The 21,692-nt window shown below is 40.4% G+C and overlaps 1 protein-coding gene across 1 annotated transcript in view; it reads left to right on the top strand.

Moving 5' to 3' along the window:
• The window catches only part of MIPEP (mitochondrial intermediate peptidase), a 79,093-nt gene that overhangs the window by 53,255 nt on the left and 4,146 nt on the right, over positions 1-21,692 (top strand). The window contains exons 17-18 of the mRNA XM_064171995.1: positions 17,359-17,480; positions 18,258-18,331. Coding sequence (XP_064028065.1) covers positions 17,359-17,480; positions 18,258-18,331 — 196 coding nt within the window. The remainder of the gene's footprint in view (positions 1-17,358; positions 17,481-18,257; positions 18,332-21,692) is intronic.

Raw genomic sequence — 21,692 nt, 5'->3', positions numbered from 1 at the left:
TTTCTAACACCCAGCCTAAACTTCCTGCAGTGCAGCTTGATACTGTCTCCTTGTTCTGTCACTGGTTGCCTGGACAAAGAGACCAACCCCCACCTGGCTGCAGTGATAAGGTCTGCCCTTGAGCCTCCTCTTCTCCAGGCTGAACAATCCCAGCTCCCTCAGCCTCTCCTCATAGGCCTTGTTGCCCTTCTCTGGACACATTCAGGCATCTCCAAATTCTTAATCTGAGTGGCCCAGAACTGGACACAGTACTCAAGGTGTGGACTAACCAGTGCTGAGTACAGGGGCAGAATGACTTCCCTGCTCCTGCTGGCCACACCATTCCTGATACAGGCCAGGATGCCGTTGGCCTTCTTGGCCACCTGGGCGCACTGCTGGCTCATGTTCAGTCGGCTGTTGACCAGTACGCCCAGGTCCCTCTCTGCCTGGCTGCTCTCCAGCTACTCTGTCCCCAGCCTGTTGCGCTGCTTGGGGTTGTTGTGGCCAAAGTGCAAAACCTGGCACTTGGATTTGTTAAATCTCAGCCCATTGGACTCTGCTTATCTATCCAGACTGTCAAGGTCCCTCTGCACAGCCCTCCTGCCCTCTAACAGATCGACACTTGCTCCCAGTGTCAGTGCTCTGTAATTTAGTATCAGTAATTTGGCTCTCTGCCCTTTGCTGCTCTTTCTTGCAAACTTAAGGTATATATTGCAGTTTAATTTGTAGTCTAGATGAAAAAAATGTTCTATTTGTTTGGCTTATAATGAAGAGAATATATTCCTTTTAATTCCATGACTAGGCATTGAAATACAAAATGAACTTAATCTGCCATTTGGCTAGGTGCATATAGGGCTGGCAGAGAGAACAGCACATTTTCATAGAATCATAGAATCAGCCAGGTTGGAAGACACCTCCAAGATCATCCAGTCCAACCTATCCCCCAGCCCTAGCCAGTCAACTAGACCATGGCACTAAGTGCCTCATCCAATCTTTTCTTAAACACCTCCAGGAACGGTGCCTCCACCACCTCCCTGGGCAGCCCATTCCAATGCCAATCACTGTCTCTGTCAAGAACTTCCTCCTAATGTCCAGCCGATACTTCCCCCGGCACAACTTGAGACTGTGTCCTCTTGTTCTATTGGTCGTTGCCTGGCAGAAGAGGCCAACCCCCACCTGGGTACAATGTCACTTCAGGTAGTTGTAGACAGCAATGAGGTCAGCCCTGAGCCTCCTCTTCTCCAGGTTAAACAACCCCAGCTCCCTCAGCCTCTCCTCATAGGTTTTGTGTTCCAGGCCCCTCACCAGCTTTGTCGCCCTTCTCTGGACATGTTCCGGCACCTCAACATCTCTCTTGAATTGAGGGGCCCAGAACTGGACACAGGACTCAAGGTGTGGCCTGAGCAGAGCTGAGTACAGGGGCAGAATAACCTCCCTCATCCTGGCCACACTGTTCCTGATTCAGGCCAGGATGCCATTGGCTCTCTTGGCCACCTGGGCACACTGCTGGCTCATCTTCAGCCTACTATCTGCCAGTATCCCCAGATCCCTTTCTTCCTGGCTGCACTCCAGCCACTCTGTCCCCAGACAATTTTGATTAATTGTGTTTTAGCTGCTCTCCATAGCTTGAGATTAAATTATGAACTGATAAAGTCAGGGTTGTGTATGTTGGGTAGAAGTAATTATTTCTTAGTGAAGATCTTAACTGCATTAATGTGTCTGTCAGGGCTGAACAAGCATCCATTGTTGTCTCCTCCTGATGAACTTTAATTCCCTCTTACTACTCTTGACAGGCAAATAAACTTAGTAAATATCCTCTTGAACATATTTGTGGTTCAGTCATACTGCATGGACTCATTTTTTCTGAAATAGACTCACAGTGTATGTCTGAAGCAAATGGATTTCTGTCTTTGAGGCCCAGCTCAGATAATAGGACAATTTATATGCTTCTTTTTGCTACAGTACTATAAAAAGGAGGCGCATAAACTACACCTAATGGGTAAATGTTGCTGTATCTCTATAGTAATGTCTACTTGAAAGTACTACAAAGTATCTTCAACAGATATCATGTCATATGTGCCAGTGCTGGGAGAGATAATGGGAAGTAAATCCTGTCAAAGCCTGTATTTGCCATTCATACAAGATGTACCAGCACTGGGGCAGCTGGCACTGCATGCTCTGGTATTTGCACTGGCTGTGTTGACACAGACTGTTGCAGAAGGCAGTGCAACATGCAAGGCAGGAAGGAAGAATGGAGCAGACTGCAGAGACTGAAGCACAGAGAAGCAGCACTCCCTGAGACACTGTTTTCCTGAAGAATGTAGATCTTGATTTCTGGCTGGTCATTGCTCATCTGTTTGAAAGTACCAAAGGGTTTGCTGCTGGCTTCTGGAGAATGAAATTCTACTTGGATTTCCTTGCTCTTTTACTGAATCCAGAAGCTGATGTCTGCCAGGCAGGGGGCAAGGAAATGTATTTGCCTGGTTTTGTAATGTCTGGTGGTTTTGTTGCCAGAGGAGATTTGTTACTGAGCTTGGAAAATGAACAGAAATTTTGTACAGGCTGGATTCTTGAGTCTTTATGTTACCTTTGAAGAGCAATCTGTTTTCCCTTTGACTCTTCTAAGAAAGCAAGATAAACCAAATAGCAATGATCATGCATTTTCTTGCCATTTCTTCCCGAATATACTTGGTGCTAAAGTCCCTGCACTGTGGGGAATTTAGTACTTTGCTTTTGTTCCATACTGTTCTTCAAATCATAGCTTAATTCTCATCTCTTGTGAAGCCAGTTTCCATTTCCTGTGGCCTGACTTAAAATTGATAACACTGTCTGCTTTTAGAGTACATTCCTTGGTCTCCTCTACCTTTGTCTCCAGGATGCCCACAGAGACTTTTTAAAATGTATCAGGTGGCCCTTTGATCAACCTGAGACATGATCAAAGTTTCTCCCCATGATCTGTTGCTCAGTCCCCTGCTCGTCCCCCAAGTTCAGACTTGAAGACTACTTTCTTTTGAGACAGTCATCAAAACTTAATGATATGGCATTGTTAGCCCTGTGCCAACCATAATAATTCCTATCTCCTGCTGTGGGTTTTGGATCAATATCGTAACGAAAAATGAGACACAGGGTAAACAGGCTCTGCAGTGATAGTGGAGATTGCAACCTCCTGCAGTTACAGGAAAGAGCTCCCAATAATGAAGTGGTTTTACAATAAGTACCAGCTGCCAAAATCATCATACCTGAATTTTCTTGGTGAAATATTTTAAGAATCACTAATTCATATCAATAAAAAATTACCATGGATTTGCATGTTAGTTGTCTGTCTGGCATTGTAACCTTTCTTCATTCTAATCTGGAAGTTTGATGGGAGATGCCAGTGTTAATTGAAACTATGAGGAAAAATGGTTTTGAGGAGGGGAGGCATAGTTAATCTGGGTTCTTTTTCGAGTCGCTGCCAAATAGTCCCTTGTGTATTTTTTGAAATTACTTGGCACTCTTGTGAGCTATTCTTTCAGAAACAGAAGAATTTTTTGTGTGCTGCTTGGCTACAGAGTGCAGTGTTGAAATTAACCCACATACATCTCTATAATTACATCTGATAGGATGGAACATGTTGGCCTTTTGATATTTTCTTTGAACACTAAATAATTTGCTATATACATTTTTTTGCTCTAGCATGTTAAGTATATTATAATGTTCAGAAGGGCCACCTCTACGAGTGGCCCAAAATTTTACATCAGGTTGCAGGTTTAAATATGCCTTTGTACTTTTGTCCAGAGTGCAGGTTTCTTCAGCAGTATGAGAACTTCTTAATGGCCTATGGTTGCTAGTGATTTGAGAGACCAAAACACCTGTGACACCAAATACCTTAGCTAGCCAACAGAAAACAAGGCAAGCATTGTTATAGATACCCTAGAGGGAAGAAGAGTATGAAAAACAGTGTATCACCAATGTGATTGCTTGTCTTCTTCCTGCAGCTGGGGAGACTCTGCCCAGACAGGGATTTTGACCTCAGAAGGCTTCACCTAGGTCCTTGTCTTAACTTGCTAGTATTGTGTCTGCCGTGTTCCTGACAAAGGAAATCGATGGAAAAGATGCAACCTATTATTTGGAGTGCTTGCTCAGAGAGGATGTTGAGCACTGCAGCAATATGTGGCTTGCTGTGGATGCTGAGAACACAAGGATTTTTTAAATAGGACACACAGAAAGGTAACTGGGATGCTGGTCAGCAGAAAAGGAGTTGGTGTCACTAGATGTAGAGAGCCATCTTCTCTGCAGAGAAAAAAAAATAGTATCTACAACAACTGTCACCATGTGCCCAACCCCTCTTTTTGTTTTGCTGAACAACAGCTGAGATCAAAAGAATCATAGAATCGTTGCAGCTGGAAAAGATCATCCAGTCAAACCGTTACCTAACTCTGCCATGTCTGGTGCTAAACCATGTCCGTTAGCACCACATCTATTAGTCTTTTAAACGCCTCCAGGGATGATGATTTGACCATCTCCTTAGGGAGCCTATTCCAATGTTTGAGAACCTCCTCAGTGAAGAAGTTTCTTCAAGTATCCAGTTCAGACTAAACAACCCAAATTCCCTCAGCCTCCTCTTCATAAGACCCTTCACCAGCTTTGTTGCTCTTCTTTGGAAATGCTTCAGCACTCAATGTCTTTCTAGTAGTGAGGGCCCCAAAAGTCAATCCAGTATTCTATGTGTGGCTTCAGCAGTGCTGAGTACAAGGGGGACAGTTGCTTACCTGGTCCTGCTTGTCACACTATCCCTGGTAGATACCAGGATTCTGTTGGTCTTCTTGGCCACCTAAGCACACTGCTGGCTCATATTCAGCTGTCTGTCAGCCAACACTCCAAGGTCTTTTTCTGCCAGGCAGCTTTCCAGCCACTCTTCCCCAAGCTTGTAGAGTTGCCTGGGGTTGAACAGCTGTGTGCCTATTTTACCTTCATAGGAGCCTTTTCTTAAGAGCTTGAAAGTGACCTGATGTTGTGCTTAATTGTGTTAGGTGAGCCAGAGGACAAAAATAGAGAGGATGTGATTTCTGAATTTCTGTATCACCATCTTGTACTATTTGTGATTACTCTTAGAAGTGGTGTTGCAGTGAAGGAAGAGAGATTGTTTTTAACAGGCCTGTTCCTCAGCCTGCTGAAGGCTGGCTGGCAGTTTGAGTGAAATATCTTGTTATTGCATCTGCTATCTGTGTTGCTGTGACATCTGTTACCTTTGGGTTTCTTGTTAGGTCTTTAGAGTGACGACTCATGTGCAGTTGTAACTCCAGTCCAGTTTAACATATTGTGTGTGTACCAGTAACACCATATAAAAGAGTAGAGAGTCAGACTGGGCAAGCGATGAGGCAGCTGTCTTAAAATAAACAAACGATAACCCTTAACCTCTGAAGGTAAAAGTGGTTTTGAATTCTGAAAGCTTTACTCAAGTGGCAAACATAAATCTTGAAATTATTGGTAAGGAAGGCTAAGTAATGGCTGCCAATTAAATTTTAAACTGATTTAATTTCACATTTAGCTAAAATCCTCCCTAATTTCTCTTACTTTTATTAAATTAAACCAATGTAACTTTAGAACCTAAGCAAAACTGAAAGTTAGGTTAGAGGAAATGAAAAAGAACAGCTGAAAAAGTGGAGTTGGTGCTGTTAGCAAACAACTTTTAAGTTACAACTGCTGAATTGAGGATGAGGGAGTACAATTTATGGTACTAATAAATAAGATGTTGAAAAACTGCCATTACATCTGAATATCTGAGAAGCGGAGGTTAGTAGAAAAAGGGAAAACATAGAGAAGTGTGAAAAACAGAAGACAAGGTAAGCTCTACTGAGTCCAAAGTAGAATTGTGGAATTTTTGAGCAGCTCTAAACCCAAAACAATGTCAGTAATTATTTAAAGCAATGTATCAGAAAGAAGAAGGGTGCCAGTTATTTGCTGTAGCTGGAAGATCTCTAAATGTGATGATTTTGCAGTTATTGGAGACACTGAACCAAAGACAGTGAACCAGAGATACACACTGTCCTGATGAAAAAAAAATTATAATAATGGACTGAACCTTTTAAAGACCTTACTAAGATCATAAAAACCAGAAGTGTTGATTTAACTAGAAATAATTCCTAAAATAACACAAGAACTCAGAACAAGAAGGCTGGAAATGCTGAGTGACAAAGTGCAAATAGTGAAGGTAATAAAGTTCTATCACTACTAATGAAGCAAGAGGAGAGTTAGATAGAAAAAAAACCCAAATGTTAGAGAAAATAGAAATGTGACATGACTATACCCTAGTATTTAAAAAACAAAGGTAAATTTGTAGTAAGTACTAAGTGTTGTATGAGGAGTTAATGCATACAATTTTGGAGATGGGTAGAAACACAACTGAAATATTAAAGAATCATAGAATGAACCAGGTTGGAAGAGACCTCCAAGATCATCCAGTCCAACCTAGCACCCAGCCCTATCCAGTCAACTACACCATGGCACTAAGTGTCTCATCCAGGCTTTTCTTGAACACCTCCAGGGACAGTGACTCCACCACCTCCCTGGGCAGCCCATTCCAATGGCAAATCACTCTCTCTGCCAAGAATTTCCTCCTAATATCCAGCCTAGACCTCCCCTGCCACAACTTGAGACTGTGTCCCCTTGTTCTGTTGCTGGTTACCTGGGAGAAGAGACCAACCCCCACCTGACTGCAACCTCCCTTCCCGTAGTTATAGACAGCAGTGAGGTCAGCCCTGAACCTCCTCCAGAAAAGAAAGAGAATAATTTAATTATATGTTGTCAGAATATTTAAGTTTGTTGAAGCAGTCACTGATCTGGAGGAATTACCACTCCTGGCCATTAGGATAGCTACTCTTCTAACAGGAAGAGAGCTTGGGAGTTGTAGACTGATCATTCAGACTTGCCAGTTAACAATTAGTAGAACTAGTTATTAAGCAGCTTATAAGTACCTTGAGAACAGTAGTCAATAAAAGAACCATAGCTTTGATAAGAACCATCTGAGATGGGAAAATCTGTGTTTCTTTTTAAGAAATTGATTGAATTTGGGAATAAGAAGGAAGTAGTTGGTAGCATAATCTAGGTTTACCAAGCTTTCTGGCACTTGAATGTTGTCATTCCATTAGCAAACCATGGAGTTATGGCTGAGGCAACATGTGAAAAACATGCCAAGAGAGAAGGTGAAAGCTTGGTTTCAGACCGAGACATTTTAGGTTAAAATCACCAGGAGTCTGTCCAGGAATTGCAGAAGTTCTGCATTTTTGTTAACGATTTGATGAGAATTGATAATATTTATAGAAGCTCCTTCAATTTGCAAAGATGGCAGAAATAAAGAAAATGGACCAGAGATTTTGAACAGTTGGGTTGTAAGTCAGGTAAGTAGGGCAAAAGATCAGCTTGGCTGAACAGGGAACTCCTCATAAAACTCAGGAGGAGAAAGAAGCTGTGCGACCTCTGGAAACAAGGCCAGACCTTGCAGGAAGATCGTGTTCAGAGGAGGGGAACAAATGAGGTGAGAGGGCTGGAAGGATTGTCCTGTGAGAAGAGGCTTGGGTTTTTTGGGCTTTTCTAGTTTGGAGAAGAGGAGGCTGAGAACTGACCTCATTGCTCTTCTGAGGAGGGAAAGTGGAGAGGGATATGCTGATCTCCTTGGTATCCGGTGGCATGACATAAGAGCTGTGCATAGTGGGTTTAAACTGGCCCTTCCAACCCCTACCATTCTATGATTAGAAAGCATTTCTTTACTGAGAAAGTGGTAAAGACTGGAACAGCCTTCCTGGAGAGGTGTTGAACAGTTATTTCAGTATTGTCCTTAACAACGTGCTTTAACCTTCCTTGAGCTCTGAATTAGGCAGTTGGACTAGTGGACCGCTGTAGATCCCTTCCATCTGAAAGAGTGTGCTTTTATTCATGGGATGGTGCTGAAGAAAATAATATCTGTGTTTTAAATCTAGTTTAGTATTTGGTATTGGGGACTTAGCACTGGGTAGTGTTGTGTCCTGTAGTAGTCATCTACCTCTTAAAAAGATGTAGAAACTGGAAGAAGCAGAGAGGAGAATTTGGGAAGATAATAGGTTTGGAAACTTGGACCTGTGAGTAAAGTTGAGGAAAGGGATTTTATGTGGCTAGCAAAGAGGACATTGGTGGGCACACGAGTGTGTTTTGATTTTTTAAATGAAAAAACAGTGTAATTGGACTGTGATAGTTTGTTTCTTATGAGTGAGCAGATAGTAGAAGGGAAGAATGGTTTGATTTACAGCATGTGATTATGGTTAGTTCCTAATGTTTTAAACTGTTGTCAGCTTTTCCCCTTATTTGTTGAAGAGCAAAATAGACACCCAGTAGGTCTAGGATGTGCCTTATAGGGACTTGGAGAGAAACCACTACTGTGGGTCACAGAGACGTAAATTTCATAGTGAAGGCAGGGAGCCTTCATAGAATATTGCTTTTACACTTTTTCTCTCTTTTCAGTTACTTAAAGAGGCGTTGATATTGCTCATGTTCCACTCTCTTGAGTGTTTTGAAGAGAGATGAAGTCCTATGTCATTACTCGAACTCTCCAAGTTTGTCTGACGTCTTCAAAGTGATTTTTTTTTCCTTGCCATATCGGAAGACAAAGTTATTTACACAATCTGCAAATCCTTGGATTAGTTTTCATATAAGTCTTTTTTAAAGTATACTACAAAATCAAGTTGAAGAGTCTGCATCTGAGGAAAAGATTAATAAAGGAGTGCATAGTGAACTCTGGGGAAGCGAATAGTTCTACAAATAATAGCAAAAAGCTATTTCAAAAAGATTGTTGCCCTGCTGAGGTCAGTATTAGAGTAGGTGCTGGGACTTTAAAAAGCTCTTAAAGTCACCCTTCATGGTTTGTTTAGGTTTCTGTCTTTCTGGAGTTGAGTTCATTTTATGATAAAGAAAACACTGATAGCAAATACTGTGAAGATTTGGTTTCTAGTGGTAATACGACACTATTCACTGGGTAGCTATCTACAGCAGCAGAGTGTTTACAGATATCATAAGATATGAAGAACTTTTAAGGAAATTCTTTTTGCATGTGTTAGCCCTATGAAACTCAAATATACTTTAGAGATAGTGTTTGCCTTATAGTAGAGTGTTTTAAGGAACAGTGCAGGAAGTAGTCGCATCTCCTGGTAACATTTTTAATAGCTGTGTGTGCTTTATATCTTTTATAGGTAGATATATATATAAAAACACAGGCTCCTTTGTTCTAGTTTTACATAATTCTGTTCTCACAGGTCGCACATCCTTTTATTTCTCCTAGGATTGCTCTACTGGAGCACTATTTGATGAGGATAGATAGAAATTAATCTGCTGTTGCCATAAACACAGGTCCTGAAACAAAGCATGCTTCAAGTGCAGTATGAGATTTTCCTCCTTATGACCACAAAAGAGCAAGGAAGAGGATCTGTTATCACTTTTGCTTAACAGAAGGTAGCAGTCACACTGAGAGAGGGGAGAAGTGGTTTCTTCAAGATAATACTGAAGTTTGTCACAGATTCAGGATTTGTATCCTGATCCACTAAATCCTGTCTGGAATGAGACTGGCAAAAATTAGCAAATGAGTTTAAATTTCATCTTCCAGTGTAGAACATTACATGATTAAATTGCACTGACAAATACATTTTGCAGTTACAATATTGCTTAATATATTTTATTTTTGATAGGAGGTTCTTATAAAGCAGCATTCATTCATGATTTAGAGTATGTCAGTAATTAAAACTAGCTTTAATTGGTAAAGTAGGATAAAAACCTTGGGCTTCAGTGTGAGTCTGTACCCAAAGGAAGCTAATGATCTGAGTCCAGTTTTCTCTGGCTTACGAATGCTTAAAGCAAGGCAGGAATAAAAATGCCTACTTGGTAAGAGAATGATGTGTGTGTTGCATTCTACATATATGTGTGTAGTTATGTGTTACAACATGAAAGACATGTTTGGAAATTGCTTGTATCTTTCTTAACGTTTTACTTCCAAGACTAGTTACAATATGTACAATTAACACTGCCTCTCAGCTTGTCAGACACGGTCAAAGGACACAATATAGAATCATTTTTTATGTATCTATGTCTTTTTAATCCCAGTTTGAAGAATTGCAGAGCAATGCAGCTCAGACATACAACTTTTTGATACTTGTGTTCTTTGTTACCTCCCATGTCCCCTTTCCCCCCTGTCACTTCATGGGGAGGAGAGAAGAGAGTGAAGAATAAATAGTTCTCAATGATTTTGCTGTCAGCAGCTCAAAAGCATCAATAGTCTATAAATAAAAGTGAAATATTTTTCTTTAAGTAATTCGAAGACCATATGGTACCTATCTAGAATCACCTAAGTGGTTAATTGCATGTTAAATTCCTTTCCTCTTCCCCAGTGTAAACAACTGCAAAAATATTTACATTCCCTGCTGTGCTAGATTTATTTATCATTTTATAATGAAAACACAGAAGTGTTATAAATTGAAATCTTAATCTCTTGCCTGACTCACTTTCTAAAATGTCAGCAATGTCTCTGGGTTGGTTTACTTTGTGTACTCTCCCACTCCTAACAGAAAAGGTTGGAGGTGCAGCACAGAATGTAGTTTCTTGCAAATAGCTTTCTGTTATTCTAAACAAGATTAGAAAATGCAGCAAGGGAAGTGGCTTTAAAGCTCTATAGTGGATTTTCTTATGGTTGTGAGGCTCCAAAATGATGATGATGTCATTCTATAAAACTTAGAGGGGCTCAGGCAAAAAGCACAGAAAGCAAGTTGACTGCATACCTTTAGAGCGAGTTGTTCCTGTCAGTCAGTGAGTGCTCTGCTTTTCCCCGGAGGTAGACAGCACAACACTGCAAACTGTTCTCCAAAACTCATTAAACTGTGTCTTCAAGTGAGAGACGATTGAGAATGTCTTCAAAGCACAGTGTAAACTTAGGCAACAAACTAGTGCAATGTTGAAAGAAATGCTGTGATTTGTTTCAGAACAAAAGAGCGAATTCTTTAAGCTGCAAAGCATTTGTGAAAATCCTTTTTCTCGTTTTGTAAAGTAAATTAGTAGTTTAAAACAAAATTGGGGGAAATATTTCTGATACGTGACAATCTGGCCTCTCCCAAATAAGCGCACCCTGTGACAGGCTTTGGAGCCTGGTGGTCACAACCCAAGCTTCTGCTGACAGTCCTGGGCTGCTCACTCCCATTACTGTGTGGAGGCAAGAAAAAAAGAGGAGCCTTTTCAGCAAATTTCTCTGCTTGGCTAATGGCAGGCTCAGTTCTTTTGGGAAAGGGAGCAGTTCAGAGAAGGGCGTTTAATTTAGGCAGATTAGCACACTAGTTCTGGGAAGCACTGTAATGAATGAATGAGACTGAAATTTTCTGTGATGACTGAATGTTGTTACAGTTCTGTGCTCTTGGATTTTGTGAAAATGATATGGTTAAAAAGCATGAAAGTGCAAAGTGGAGTCAAAGGAAAAAGTAAAACTAGGTGTCCTGGTCATCAGATAATGCAGTTTTTAATTTCACTAAAAGCACTTTCTCCATCTCATATTTTAAAGTGATACCTGCCAAGATAGTCAGTATGTGCAATTGGTTAGGATAAATTTGGAACATCCCTTCTACCTGCACTCTATAGGAAATTCACCATTTTTCTGTGCTGAAAATTGTCTTCATAGTTCTTGGCCTGTATCCTGCAGCTCTTTTAAGTTCCACCTTCAGCTCCTGCCAGCTGAGTGGCTAACACAGTGCCAAGGAAACACTGCCAGTGCTAGCTTTCATTGTACTTGTTTTCATACCAGAGTGGTGTTGTCCCAGATTTCCACTACCCTGATAAACCTTGGTCTCATCAGAAGGAAATAATCATGTACTGCTTTCCTTGCTCAGCGGTCTTCTATTCTGGCTCCCAAGTTACCAGAGCTTGGAGCTTTGTCATGACTCACAGGAGTTTTCCACCCATGCTGATAGCTAAATTCAAGGGCATTAGGAGCAATAACATCAAGTTACTGTCAGACTCAGGGGTTCTCCACCCAGTAGCCCCTGAAGGAGATAAGTTGGCTACTTCTCTATTGGGTGTCATGCCAGAAGAAGAATCTAATTAAGCAGAAGAGCATCAAATAGCATCTCCATCAAATATTGTTCCTTGTGGAAACTATTCAACAACTTGCTCGTTGATATAATTACTGTAGCACACATTTTGTAATTAAAAGTCTTAAATGCTGAAAATAGTTCTTTCAATTTAGTGTTGAGCCTTTTCAGGTTCTTACTTGTGTTTTTTTTTCCTTAAGATGCAAAATGAAGTGGTCTTAAATATGCCTCGAAATAGCTGAAGTCTCAGCAGAAACTGTTGGAAGAAGACTTTGAAAAGTTGAAGCACTAGTCAAGAATTTCTTTAGTGGTTTGGTTTTATTTTCTTTACTTCCAAATGGTATAGTGTAGAGTTTTGTAATACTGTGGAGTAATTAATAGAGCTCCATGAAATCATGACTGCCCACATTCAAAGAAAACCTAAATCAGTGTATATTAAGCTACCTGTAGGTCTTTCTTTTAGTTTTATCTTTAGAATCACATCTAACCTTTTTATGTCAGATTATTTTTGTGATGAGCTTAATACCTCTAATTTTAGAATTCAAACAATTGAATAATAAATTCCTTTATGTAGTCTCCCAAAACAGTTTAGCTTAACTGATCCTCCCATATTGTTACAATGAATAAAGTATCTATTCTATCTTTGAAATAGAAATTGTAATCAATTATTCAGATGTCCTCTAGAGCAGCAGCCCTATCCGATACTCCAAGGAGAGATGGATAAATACTTCTGTCCTCTGACTACAAAGCAAGCCTATATGACTAGTTTGGGCAAGACACCTATTTTCACATAGCTAAAGTAAAATGAGCTGAATCTTACCCTAAGAATGTATCCTACAAGGGCTTTAAAGAAAAAAATCCTGTAAAGGTGTAAGAATACAAACGTTTCAGTGAGGTATTTGTTTGTTACACAGTGGGATGGAAAGTCACTGCATGTGGAATTTCAGAAATACTTCAGCCAGGGTTATAAGAGAAGATTAATAATGTTGGTTGAAAAAGGGGCCCTTTGGTAGCAGATCAGTCACACACCTTTATTTCAGTCTGCTGTGCTGGATTAAAAGCAGGCACGAACATGACCTGTGGATGGCATATTATCATAACCCATGGGCTATGCTCTAAAATGTGCTGTTTTATAAACTCCTGGAATGAGTTCATGGAACTTTCTGAAGGAGGTGGTTACTCAGAGTCTTCATTAACTTTCTAGTTGCTTACCAAAAATATAGCATTTAATAAGGAGAATGCCCTAGTTCTGCATGTCTAGCCTTTACCCTTTCCAAAAATGAAATTAATATGTCTTTTTTATATATATGGAGAAATCATTCATCACTGGAAACAAGCAATCAAGTCATTTTACATCTACAGCTAGTTTTACTAACATGTATTTTTATGCTAAAAGGTGACCCATGTAGTTTGAAATAAGTTTATAGTGACTTGTTTCTGTTGATCATAAAACTTTTAAAAGAAAGATTAGCCTATATATTCTTGAGGTGTTTTTTAACATTTGATTGCCTAGATTGGAATCTTATCCATATAAAGTAGGTTATGTTTTTTTTAATGCAGGTAGGTAGCTCTTTTGTAAATTAGGGTAGAGGATGTTTCTTAATGTGTAAATATTTGTTTACAGACAGCTAAATCCAGTTTTGTAAAGTTAATTGCTAGAATCAGAAAATGTACTTGAGTAATGTAATATGCACAAGGTGAAGGTGAAGTATTGAAGATTAGGAGTTCCTGGTCAGAAATTTTGCATGAGGATTGATAAAGTAGTGACAGGGAATCATAGAATATAGAATGGTGTGGGTTGGAAGAGACATTAAAGATCACTTAGTTTCAACCCCATGGTTGTCAGGGAAGGAACACCTTCCACTAGACCAGGCTGCTCAAAGCCCCATCCAGTCTGGCCTTGAACACTTCCAGGGAGGAGGCATCCACACGTTCTGGAATGATGGTGTGCTAGAGTCATTCATACTCTATAGTGAGGAAAATCTGTACTGATGAAAAATAAATGAATATAGGCTTCAAACTTCCCTAGGGAGTAGTGGGGTTTATGATCTGGTGTATGCTGTCTGCAGTAGGAAAGCAGTCGCAATTTGAGAGTGGTAGTCATTATACAACTTGACCTATCTAAAAGTATGTTCTTTATTCCAGTGAAGGAAGAGATGCTCATCTATACCTTTTTGGTCCTAGGAGTCTATCTTCAGATGGATTTAGTCATCCTCAACTTTAATTTTGTTTTTTTGGGTACTGTCCTGCTGCCAACTTCAACTTACCATGTGAGAAAGTCTCCCCAAATGCAGGGAGAGGGATGAGCAGTGTTTTACTTTCTCTATCTTTTCATTTCTGTTTTGAAAGCAAGTAATGTGAAGGTTCTTACTTAAGTATATTAGCAAAGGTGAGGTTGAGCAAAACATCCTCTATTTGGACAGAGAGTACTGAGGCCTGTTTCAGATGCAGACTCTGAAACAAGATTTTTGTCTCAGGAAAGTTGCTGAGAAGGTGTTATTTTCTCCTTTTGTAGTTGTGGTAGTTTCAGTAACCCTCACAAATGGAGTAGTAGCCCATTCTTAAAGTGCAGATGAACTATTTTAGGTGCAGACCATTAAATGCAAGAGCATTCGATTTGATGTAATCTGCACTGTTGTGGAAGACAGTCCTGGTTACAGCTCCTTTCTCACAGAGAAGAGTATTTCAGGCTCTTCTGTGTCAAGCTCCTAGAAATTATTTTTGTTTGTAGCAGAAGCAGCAGCTTTGATTTTTCTCTGCCATTATATATTTGGAAGTTACTTAAATTCATGCATATATGAAACCAATTCATCAATTCCACATTCCTGGGAGAGTTGTACTCCCCAGTTCAACAAGAGTTGAAACTTTTAATCCTAACTTTGAAAATTCCTATGCAATAAACTAAAAGCTGTCACGTTTTCCTGCTCAGGCTTCTAGAAATGTAGACTTTCTGATACCTTTCAGAATGTGCTGTTTGTTTAGTGCTTGTGGCTATAATTAATTAATGGACTGGTTAGAAAAACTGTAGCTATAAAGTAGAAACACACTAACCAGAGTAATTTTCAGTGCAAATTGGAGCATCTGTATCCAAGCTGAATGTTGTTAGATACTTGTGCTACAGTGAGATACAGTACAGTTGGTGCTTACCTTTAAAAAACAAAGAGGGAGGGGGGGATTCTTCTTATAGAGGGGTTTGAGTCTGAGTTTGGGGTGGGGGATTCTTGTTATAGAGGGGTTTGAGTCTGAGTTTGGGGTGGGGGATTCTTGTTATAGAGGGGTTTGAGTCTGAGTTTGGAGTGAGATATGAGGCCCATGTAAAGGTTATTGAATAATTTATTAATATATACAAAGAGAACTTTTTCCCAAACTTATTTACAGCTAACCCACACAAATTCTTTGATAGGGTTGGTAAAACTATTTTGCAGAATGTCTGTATACAGCCAAATTAAGCAACTTGGGAAAGGTTTTAGAGATGCTTCTGATCAGAGCCTTGCAGCATAAACTGCTGCTGGTAAAGTTAATGAAATTCCTATAGCAACTTAAGAGAATTCAAATACTCACTAGTTGGAAATTTCAATATCTGTATTCCCAAAATGTATATATAGTGAAAGCCACGGGGTTGATTTCACTTGGAGCTGATAGTTCAGTTCAAATTGGGGCTCGCCGTCTGAGGAGGTTCCACGGAGGTGTTCCGTGGCTCCTCAGAAGGACATCGGGTGGTCAGCAGCCACCTGGGCGAAGCAGGGCTCCAGGTCTGCGGGCTGGAGCAGTCCCATTGAGTGCTGCAAGTGTACCGCAAGGAAGGCGGGCAGGGCGGGCCGGCCCGGAACGTGTGCTTAGATCGTCCACTGAATGGATGCGAAGTGTTGTGGAACAAAGAAGTACTTAAAGCGACAACAAAGGTAGTAGCCCCAGGCGGCAGGCAGGCAGGGAGGGGTGAGCGGAGAGAGCGGCAAGAGCATCTTGCTTACCTGGATTGCCCTGTTTATCAGATGTGGACCGAGATTAACAGTCCTTTGGCCAGGATGTCGTCCAGTAGGCTTCTGGCAGTCGGCCAAAGCACACCAAACTAGGAAGGGTCCACAGGTCTGGTTCCCCCAAAGATGGGAAGAGCAGGAGCCCTACCCCGGTGGGCCACACGCTAAGCGCGGGGGCTTGTGCAGCCGCTTACACAGCCTGCGCCCTGGGCAGCCCAGGCTTTGTGGCACCAGCCCTGTTGTGCCACTCTTGTCCCTTTCGTGTGCTTACCTCTGGCTTGGGCAGAAAAAACATGTCCAGGCAAGGCATGTGTAAGGCTGTTTGGACCTATGGGCCCTCCACCACAGTTGTAAAGAATTTGCACCGTGAATGGAGATCCACAGGAGAAGGGAAGAGTGGAGAGATGCGTTTTAATTTCCTCTAGGTTTGCTGTCCCTGCTCTGAGCTAGGCATGCGCATTAGCAGGAGGAGCTTGACTGCACACCCATGGAAAATTCGATCTGTTCTGAGTACCTGTCTTAGAGTGGAGATAACCATACTGGTGAAAAGTAGCTTTTGAACAGCTAAATTACAGCCAACTGAGAGCTTTCTGTTGTGGGTATTGCCTAGGAAAGGAGGCTAACAACTCTGTTTCTCATCAGCTGCTCACAGGGAACTAGATTATAGACCACCGTTTGCTACCTTTTTTTAAGATGAAAAGACTGATTAAAAGCCAAAAACTTATTTTTTTTCCCCATTCTCTCAGCTGTGTTGTGTTTGTTTTTTTTTTTAAGGTAGGCATACACCTTTGAGTAGGCTAATGAAGAGTAAGTTGATGATCAGCACCTTCTTGAATGAAGAAACAGAGTTCAGCTTTTTTGGTAGTGCTAAATGCAAGTCCTCCTTATTAGTTTGTTTGTGCAACAAGTTTATAAGTTGAACTTTTTTCAGGTGTGACACTGCACTTAACCCACGTGGAAAATGGTAAAATGTGGTGTTACCTGTATCAGTTGTCATTTTCTTTCCAGGCCAGTAGAACCATACAGCTATTATCAAACATAAATGACCTTTTTTTTTTTTTCACTGCTCAGTTTTCTCTTCTTACCCTATTTATATTTTTCAAAACACAATATTTATGTTGAAAAATACTTCTTACAATAAAGGATGTGTTTATTCTGGGCTTTCTCATAGTAGGGATTTTTTTTCTCTTCTCTTTTTTTTTTCCTGCTTTTTTAAATGATTGGCTTTTAAAAGTATTGGATTTCTTCCATCATGCATCAGAAATGCCAAACAGTTTTAATGATCTGAAAGATGACTTCTATTCTGGCTTTTGTTTGTTTTCTCCTTACAGGCCTGGCAGCTGCGCTTCAGTCATCTTGTGGGCTACGGTGCCAAATACTACTCCTACCTGATGTCTAGGGCTGTTGCCTCCATGGTGTGGAAACAGTGCTTTGCTCAGGACCCATTTGATAGGTAAAACTAGAGAAAATTTTAAGTAAAATGAAATATTGTGTTACTTGCTTCTGGAAAACATGAAATGGGGCCATGTAGATTGATTTTTTTTTTTTTTTTTAATGACAATTAGTTCTTAGCCACCTTCCTGATTTTGAGAAGGTTACAAAACCATGTATAAGCACAGGTATCCAGTGTATTTTGGGACACGTTGATTGGTGCAAAAAAATTCGTGTCAGTGTATTAAAATACAGGTGTGCCAGTTGGGAGGCACTGACACCCATGTTTAGCTCTAATAAGACAGCTTGAATTTCATAGATGCCTAATTACTTGTAATTATCTGTTGAAATCAAAGCAACTGCAGGTATTAAACAGGCTTCATGTCACCAGCTTCAAAGCTAAGCGCAGCTATCCGCCTCATTTTGCTTTGTGAAATTAAATTATGAGATCACAAACTCTTAAGTGTTCTTACACCTTAGGTGAATGTTAAGAGCACCGTAACAGAGCAGCTTTTCTCCTTGGAGCAAGGAAGGCTGAAATGTTGTTTGTAAATTAACTTCTACAAACACCAACACACATTCATACGTATAAAATTTGTCTGGTTCAGTTACTCACAGTGTCATTTTAAACGTAAGTGGGATTTAAGGAGTCAACTCGGAGTCAAGACACTCATTGTTTCAGGGTGGAAAATTTCATTTGATCTCTGTCTCAGAGTTCCACAGAGATTGTAGAAACAAATCTGACCAAAAGCTGAAGAGGTTGTGTTTGCAGATGGCTCTAACATCTGTGTTTCTCCAGGGCAATGGGTGAGCGTTATCGTAGAGAGATGCTGGCACACGGCGGTGGAAAAGAGCCCATGCTTATGGTTCAAGGTAAAAAAAATATGAAAAACCAGAACTGTTTTATTCCCTTGCTCAAGGAAGAAATAAATTAACTGCATTCCCTATTTGGTCTTTTAATTTTAATTTTGATTTTCAATAGATTTGTGAAAGAAATGTGTACATATATTTTGTGAAGTGGACTGCTTGTCAGCTTTGTGTCGTGGTCAGTAGAACTTGTGATACACAGCATGATCATCAGGTAGTTTGGGTGCAGTGTTGAAAGGGTTTGGATTACAAGGCTTTCTAAAGAGTGTAGAATATGAGTATCTCATACTTGAAGATTGATAGACACCATTTTAGATGCAAAAAAATGGGTAACTTCTACATACATGGATTTCATAATGGAGTTACCTTTCATACAAGAATTTCAACCTAGCTTGGCCATGTCATTTTAGCATTGTCAAAACAGCTTTGGTTGCATCAGTACATTGAGTACACATACTCATGAGAAGGAAGTCTGAATGTTGTAACGTAACATGATATATTATCCTCTTGATACCATATTTGCCTCTTTCAATCTGAAAAATAACTTCTAAAAATAATCCATAGTGATAGCAAAAATATTCTATTTCATATGTTAAAAAGCAGTCACGAGAATGAAACAAATTGGAGAAAGTGCTGAACTGAAATCTACCAGTGAGATCAGGATAAAGACTTCTGCCCTGTAATGTTGCAATATTCAAAGTGTTTTGCATTAGGGTCGCTGTTCTTGGTATGGATGCTTGGTAAGTCCTAACAGGGCATCTTTCAGTTTGAAATTCTATGATGAATATTAATTCCTTGGCCTTTCTTTGCTCCTGTTTGGTATCTGGAAGTTAATGCTATTTTTTTTACAGATAAGGAAGACAATGGTAATGTGTTGGTATTTCATCATGAGGTTGGCACAGTTTCATAACTAGAACATTTCAGTTCTTTGACCTCTCTGTTTATACTTGAGGCCGTAACCTCTGCTGTCCTTAGATTTGTCATACATTAAGCAACTGTATGTTCTCCAGATTATTTATGTCTCTGAAGTAGAGGGTTTTTTGTTCAGCATGACTTGCAAACTTGCCCTTCTTTGCTATGATTTACAAAAAATAGCTGACATTTTCAAGGTGTTCTGACAGAAATACAGAATCACAGAAGGATGAAGGCTGGAAGGAGCCTCTGGAGTTCATCTGATCCAACCCTTTTGCTCCACCAGGGCCACCTAGATAGAGCTGGTTGTCCAGGACCATGTGCAGATAGCTCTTAAATATCTCCGAGGATGGAGACTTCATCACCTGTAGGGGCACTCTGTGCCAGCGTTCAGTCATCCTTGCAGGGAAAAAGTGTTTCTTGATGATCAGAGGGAGCTTCCCATGTTTCAGTTTGTGCCCACTGCCTCTGATGTCACTGAACACCAATGACAAGAGCCTGGCTCCATCTTCTTTGCACCCTCCTTTTATTTATGCTTATTAATAAGATCCCCTTGAGCCATCTTTTTTCTAAGATGTCTGATCTCTGCTCTCTCAGCCTTTCCTCACAGGAGAGAATATACTTCTGCCCTGCTCAGTCATCTCGTCATATGGAGGATCCCAGCACCAGACACAGCACTCCAGGTGTGGCCTCAGCAGTGCTGAGTAGAGGAGAAAGATCACCTTCTCAACCTACAGGCAATACTTTGCCTAATGCAGTCCAGGGTGCCACACACCTTCTTTGCAGCAAGGGCCCATTGCCAGCTCATGTTCCATTTAGTGTCCACCAGGACTCCCAGGTTCTTTTTGTCCAAACTCTTTTCTTGCTGGGTGGCTCCTAGCATACACTTTAACAACTGGCTTGTTCCTCCCCAGTTATAGGACTTTGCACTTCTCTTTGAACTTTGCCTCATTATCCAGATTATTCATGAAAAGATTAAATGGTACTAAACCAAATGTTAGGACCATAGAGTTGCTTGAGAGAGTCCAAGGCAGAGCTGCAAAGATGATTAAAGGAATGGAACATCTCTCTTACAAGGGGAGACTGGGGGAGCTGGGGCTCTTTAACAGAGAGAAGAGGAGACTGAGGAGTGACCTCATCAGTGTTTATAAATATGTAAAGGGTGAGTGGCAGGAGGATGGAGCCAGGCTCTTCTCAGTGATGCCCAATGACAAGGAGCAATGGGTGGAACTTGAGGCATAGGAAGTTTCCTGTAAACATGAGGAGGAATTTTTTCACTGTGAGGGTGACAGAACACTGGAACAGGCTGCCCAGGGGGGTTGTGGAGTCTGCCTTTCTGGAGATATTCAAAACCTGCCTGTACACGTTCATGTGTGATGTGGTATAGGTGATCCTGCTCTGGCAGGGGAGTTGGACTGGATGATTTTTTTGAGGTCCTTTCCAGCCCCTGACATTCTGTGGTTCTCTGAAAAGTAAAACCATTTATTAGTTCTTCCATTTGTTTATATTTCATCAGTTCCTGATTCCATTTGCTGCCTTTTTTTCCCCTTTCATCATGCGTGTTCCAGCGTACTTGATTTCCACCTTGTCTTGGTTTTCATCAGTGACAAAACTGTGCTCCCATATCAGGTGAACAGATTTCTGATTGGATTCCACCAAACTTAAAAGCTTGTTGATTGTACTTCAAGTGAACAGTCCAGCTGCTCTGGTCACTAGTGCCATATTTCAAAAACCTGAAGTTCCATAAGCTGGTTCTTCAGGTGTGGGTTTTAATATATATATATATATATATATATATATATATATGGAAATGTGCTTATACAATTCTGACACTCAGATGCATGTATAGAGCCTCACCCCTCAAGTTCTTCCATATCTCATTGTAAAGTAAGCCATATTTATTGACTGATAGCAGATAACTTTACAAGTGCATTTCATTTATTCGATTTCTTTGTTAAGCTTCTCCTCTCAAAAGCCATCTATTGTCTTTCTTTTGTGTTTAGGTATGACCTTAGCTTTTCATCTTTCTCCCACATGATTCCATAGATGTACTGATTAGGGATGAGAAAGGATCTGGCCTGCCATTCAGTGGAGTTACTAACGAGGTTCCTGTTTGGACTAGTCTTTAATTAGAAAACACGGTATTCTTTTTTTTCTTATTTGGATTTGGTTCTCTTGGCATTTGTTTGCATTTAAAATAACACAACCAAAACAACATAAAAGTTTATTTTTTAAAACATTTTCTGAAGTGACCACTTTGATCTTACCCCTTTGATAATCCACAAAATCCAAATATGGATAGCGAGAGCAATGAGAAGAAAGAGTGAACAATGCATTGCCTGAGAGGCTTTCTTTCTTTTTTGTTTTCTTTTTTTTTTTTCTTATAGAGGAAATAGACCTTGAGAAGAATTGGATTAGTTTTGAATTTTGAGTTAGCTCTGTGACTCTTGCAGAT

Source organism: Pogoniulus pusillus, chromosome 3, assembly GCF_015220805.1.
Source record: "Pogoniulus pusillus isolate bPogPus1 chromosome 3, bPogPus1.pri, whole genome shotgun sequence".
Lineage (NCBI taxonomy): Eukaryota > Metazoa > Chordata > Aves > Piciformes > Lybiidae > Pogoniulus > Pogoniulus pusillus.
The sequence above is the reverse complement of the archived record's forward strand: the minus strand, read 5'-3'. Positions and strand labels throughout refer to the sequence as shown.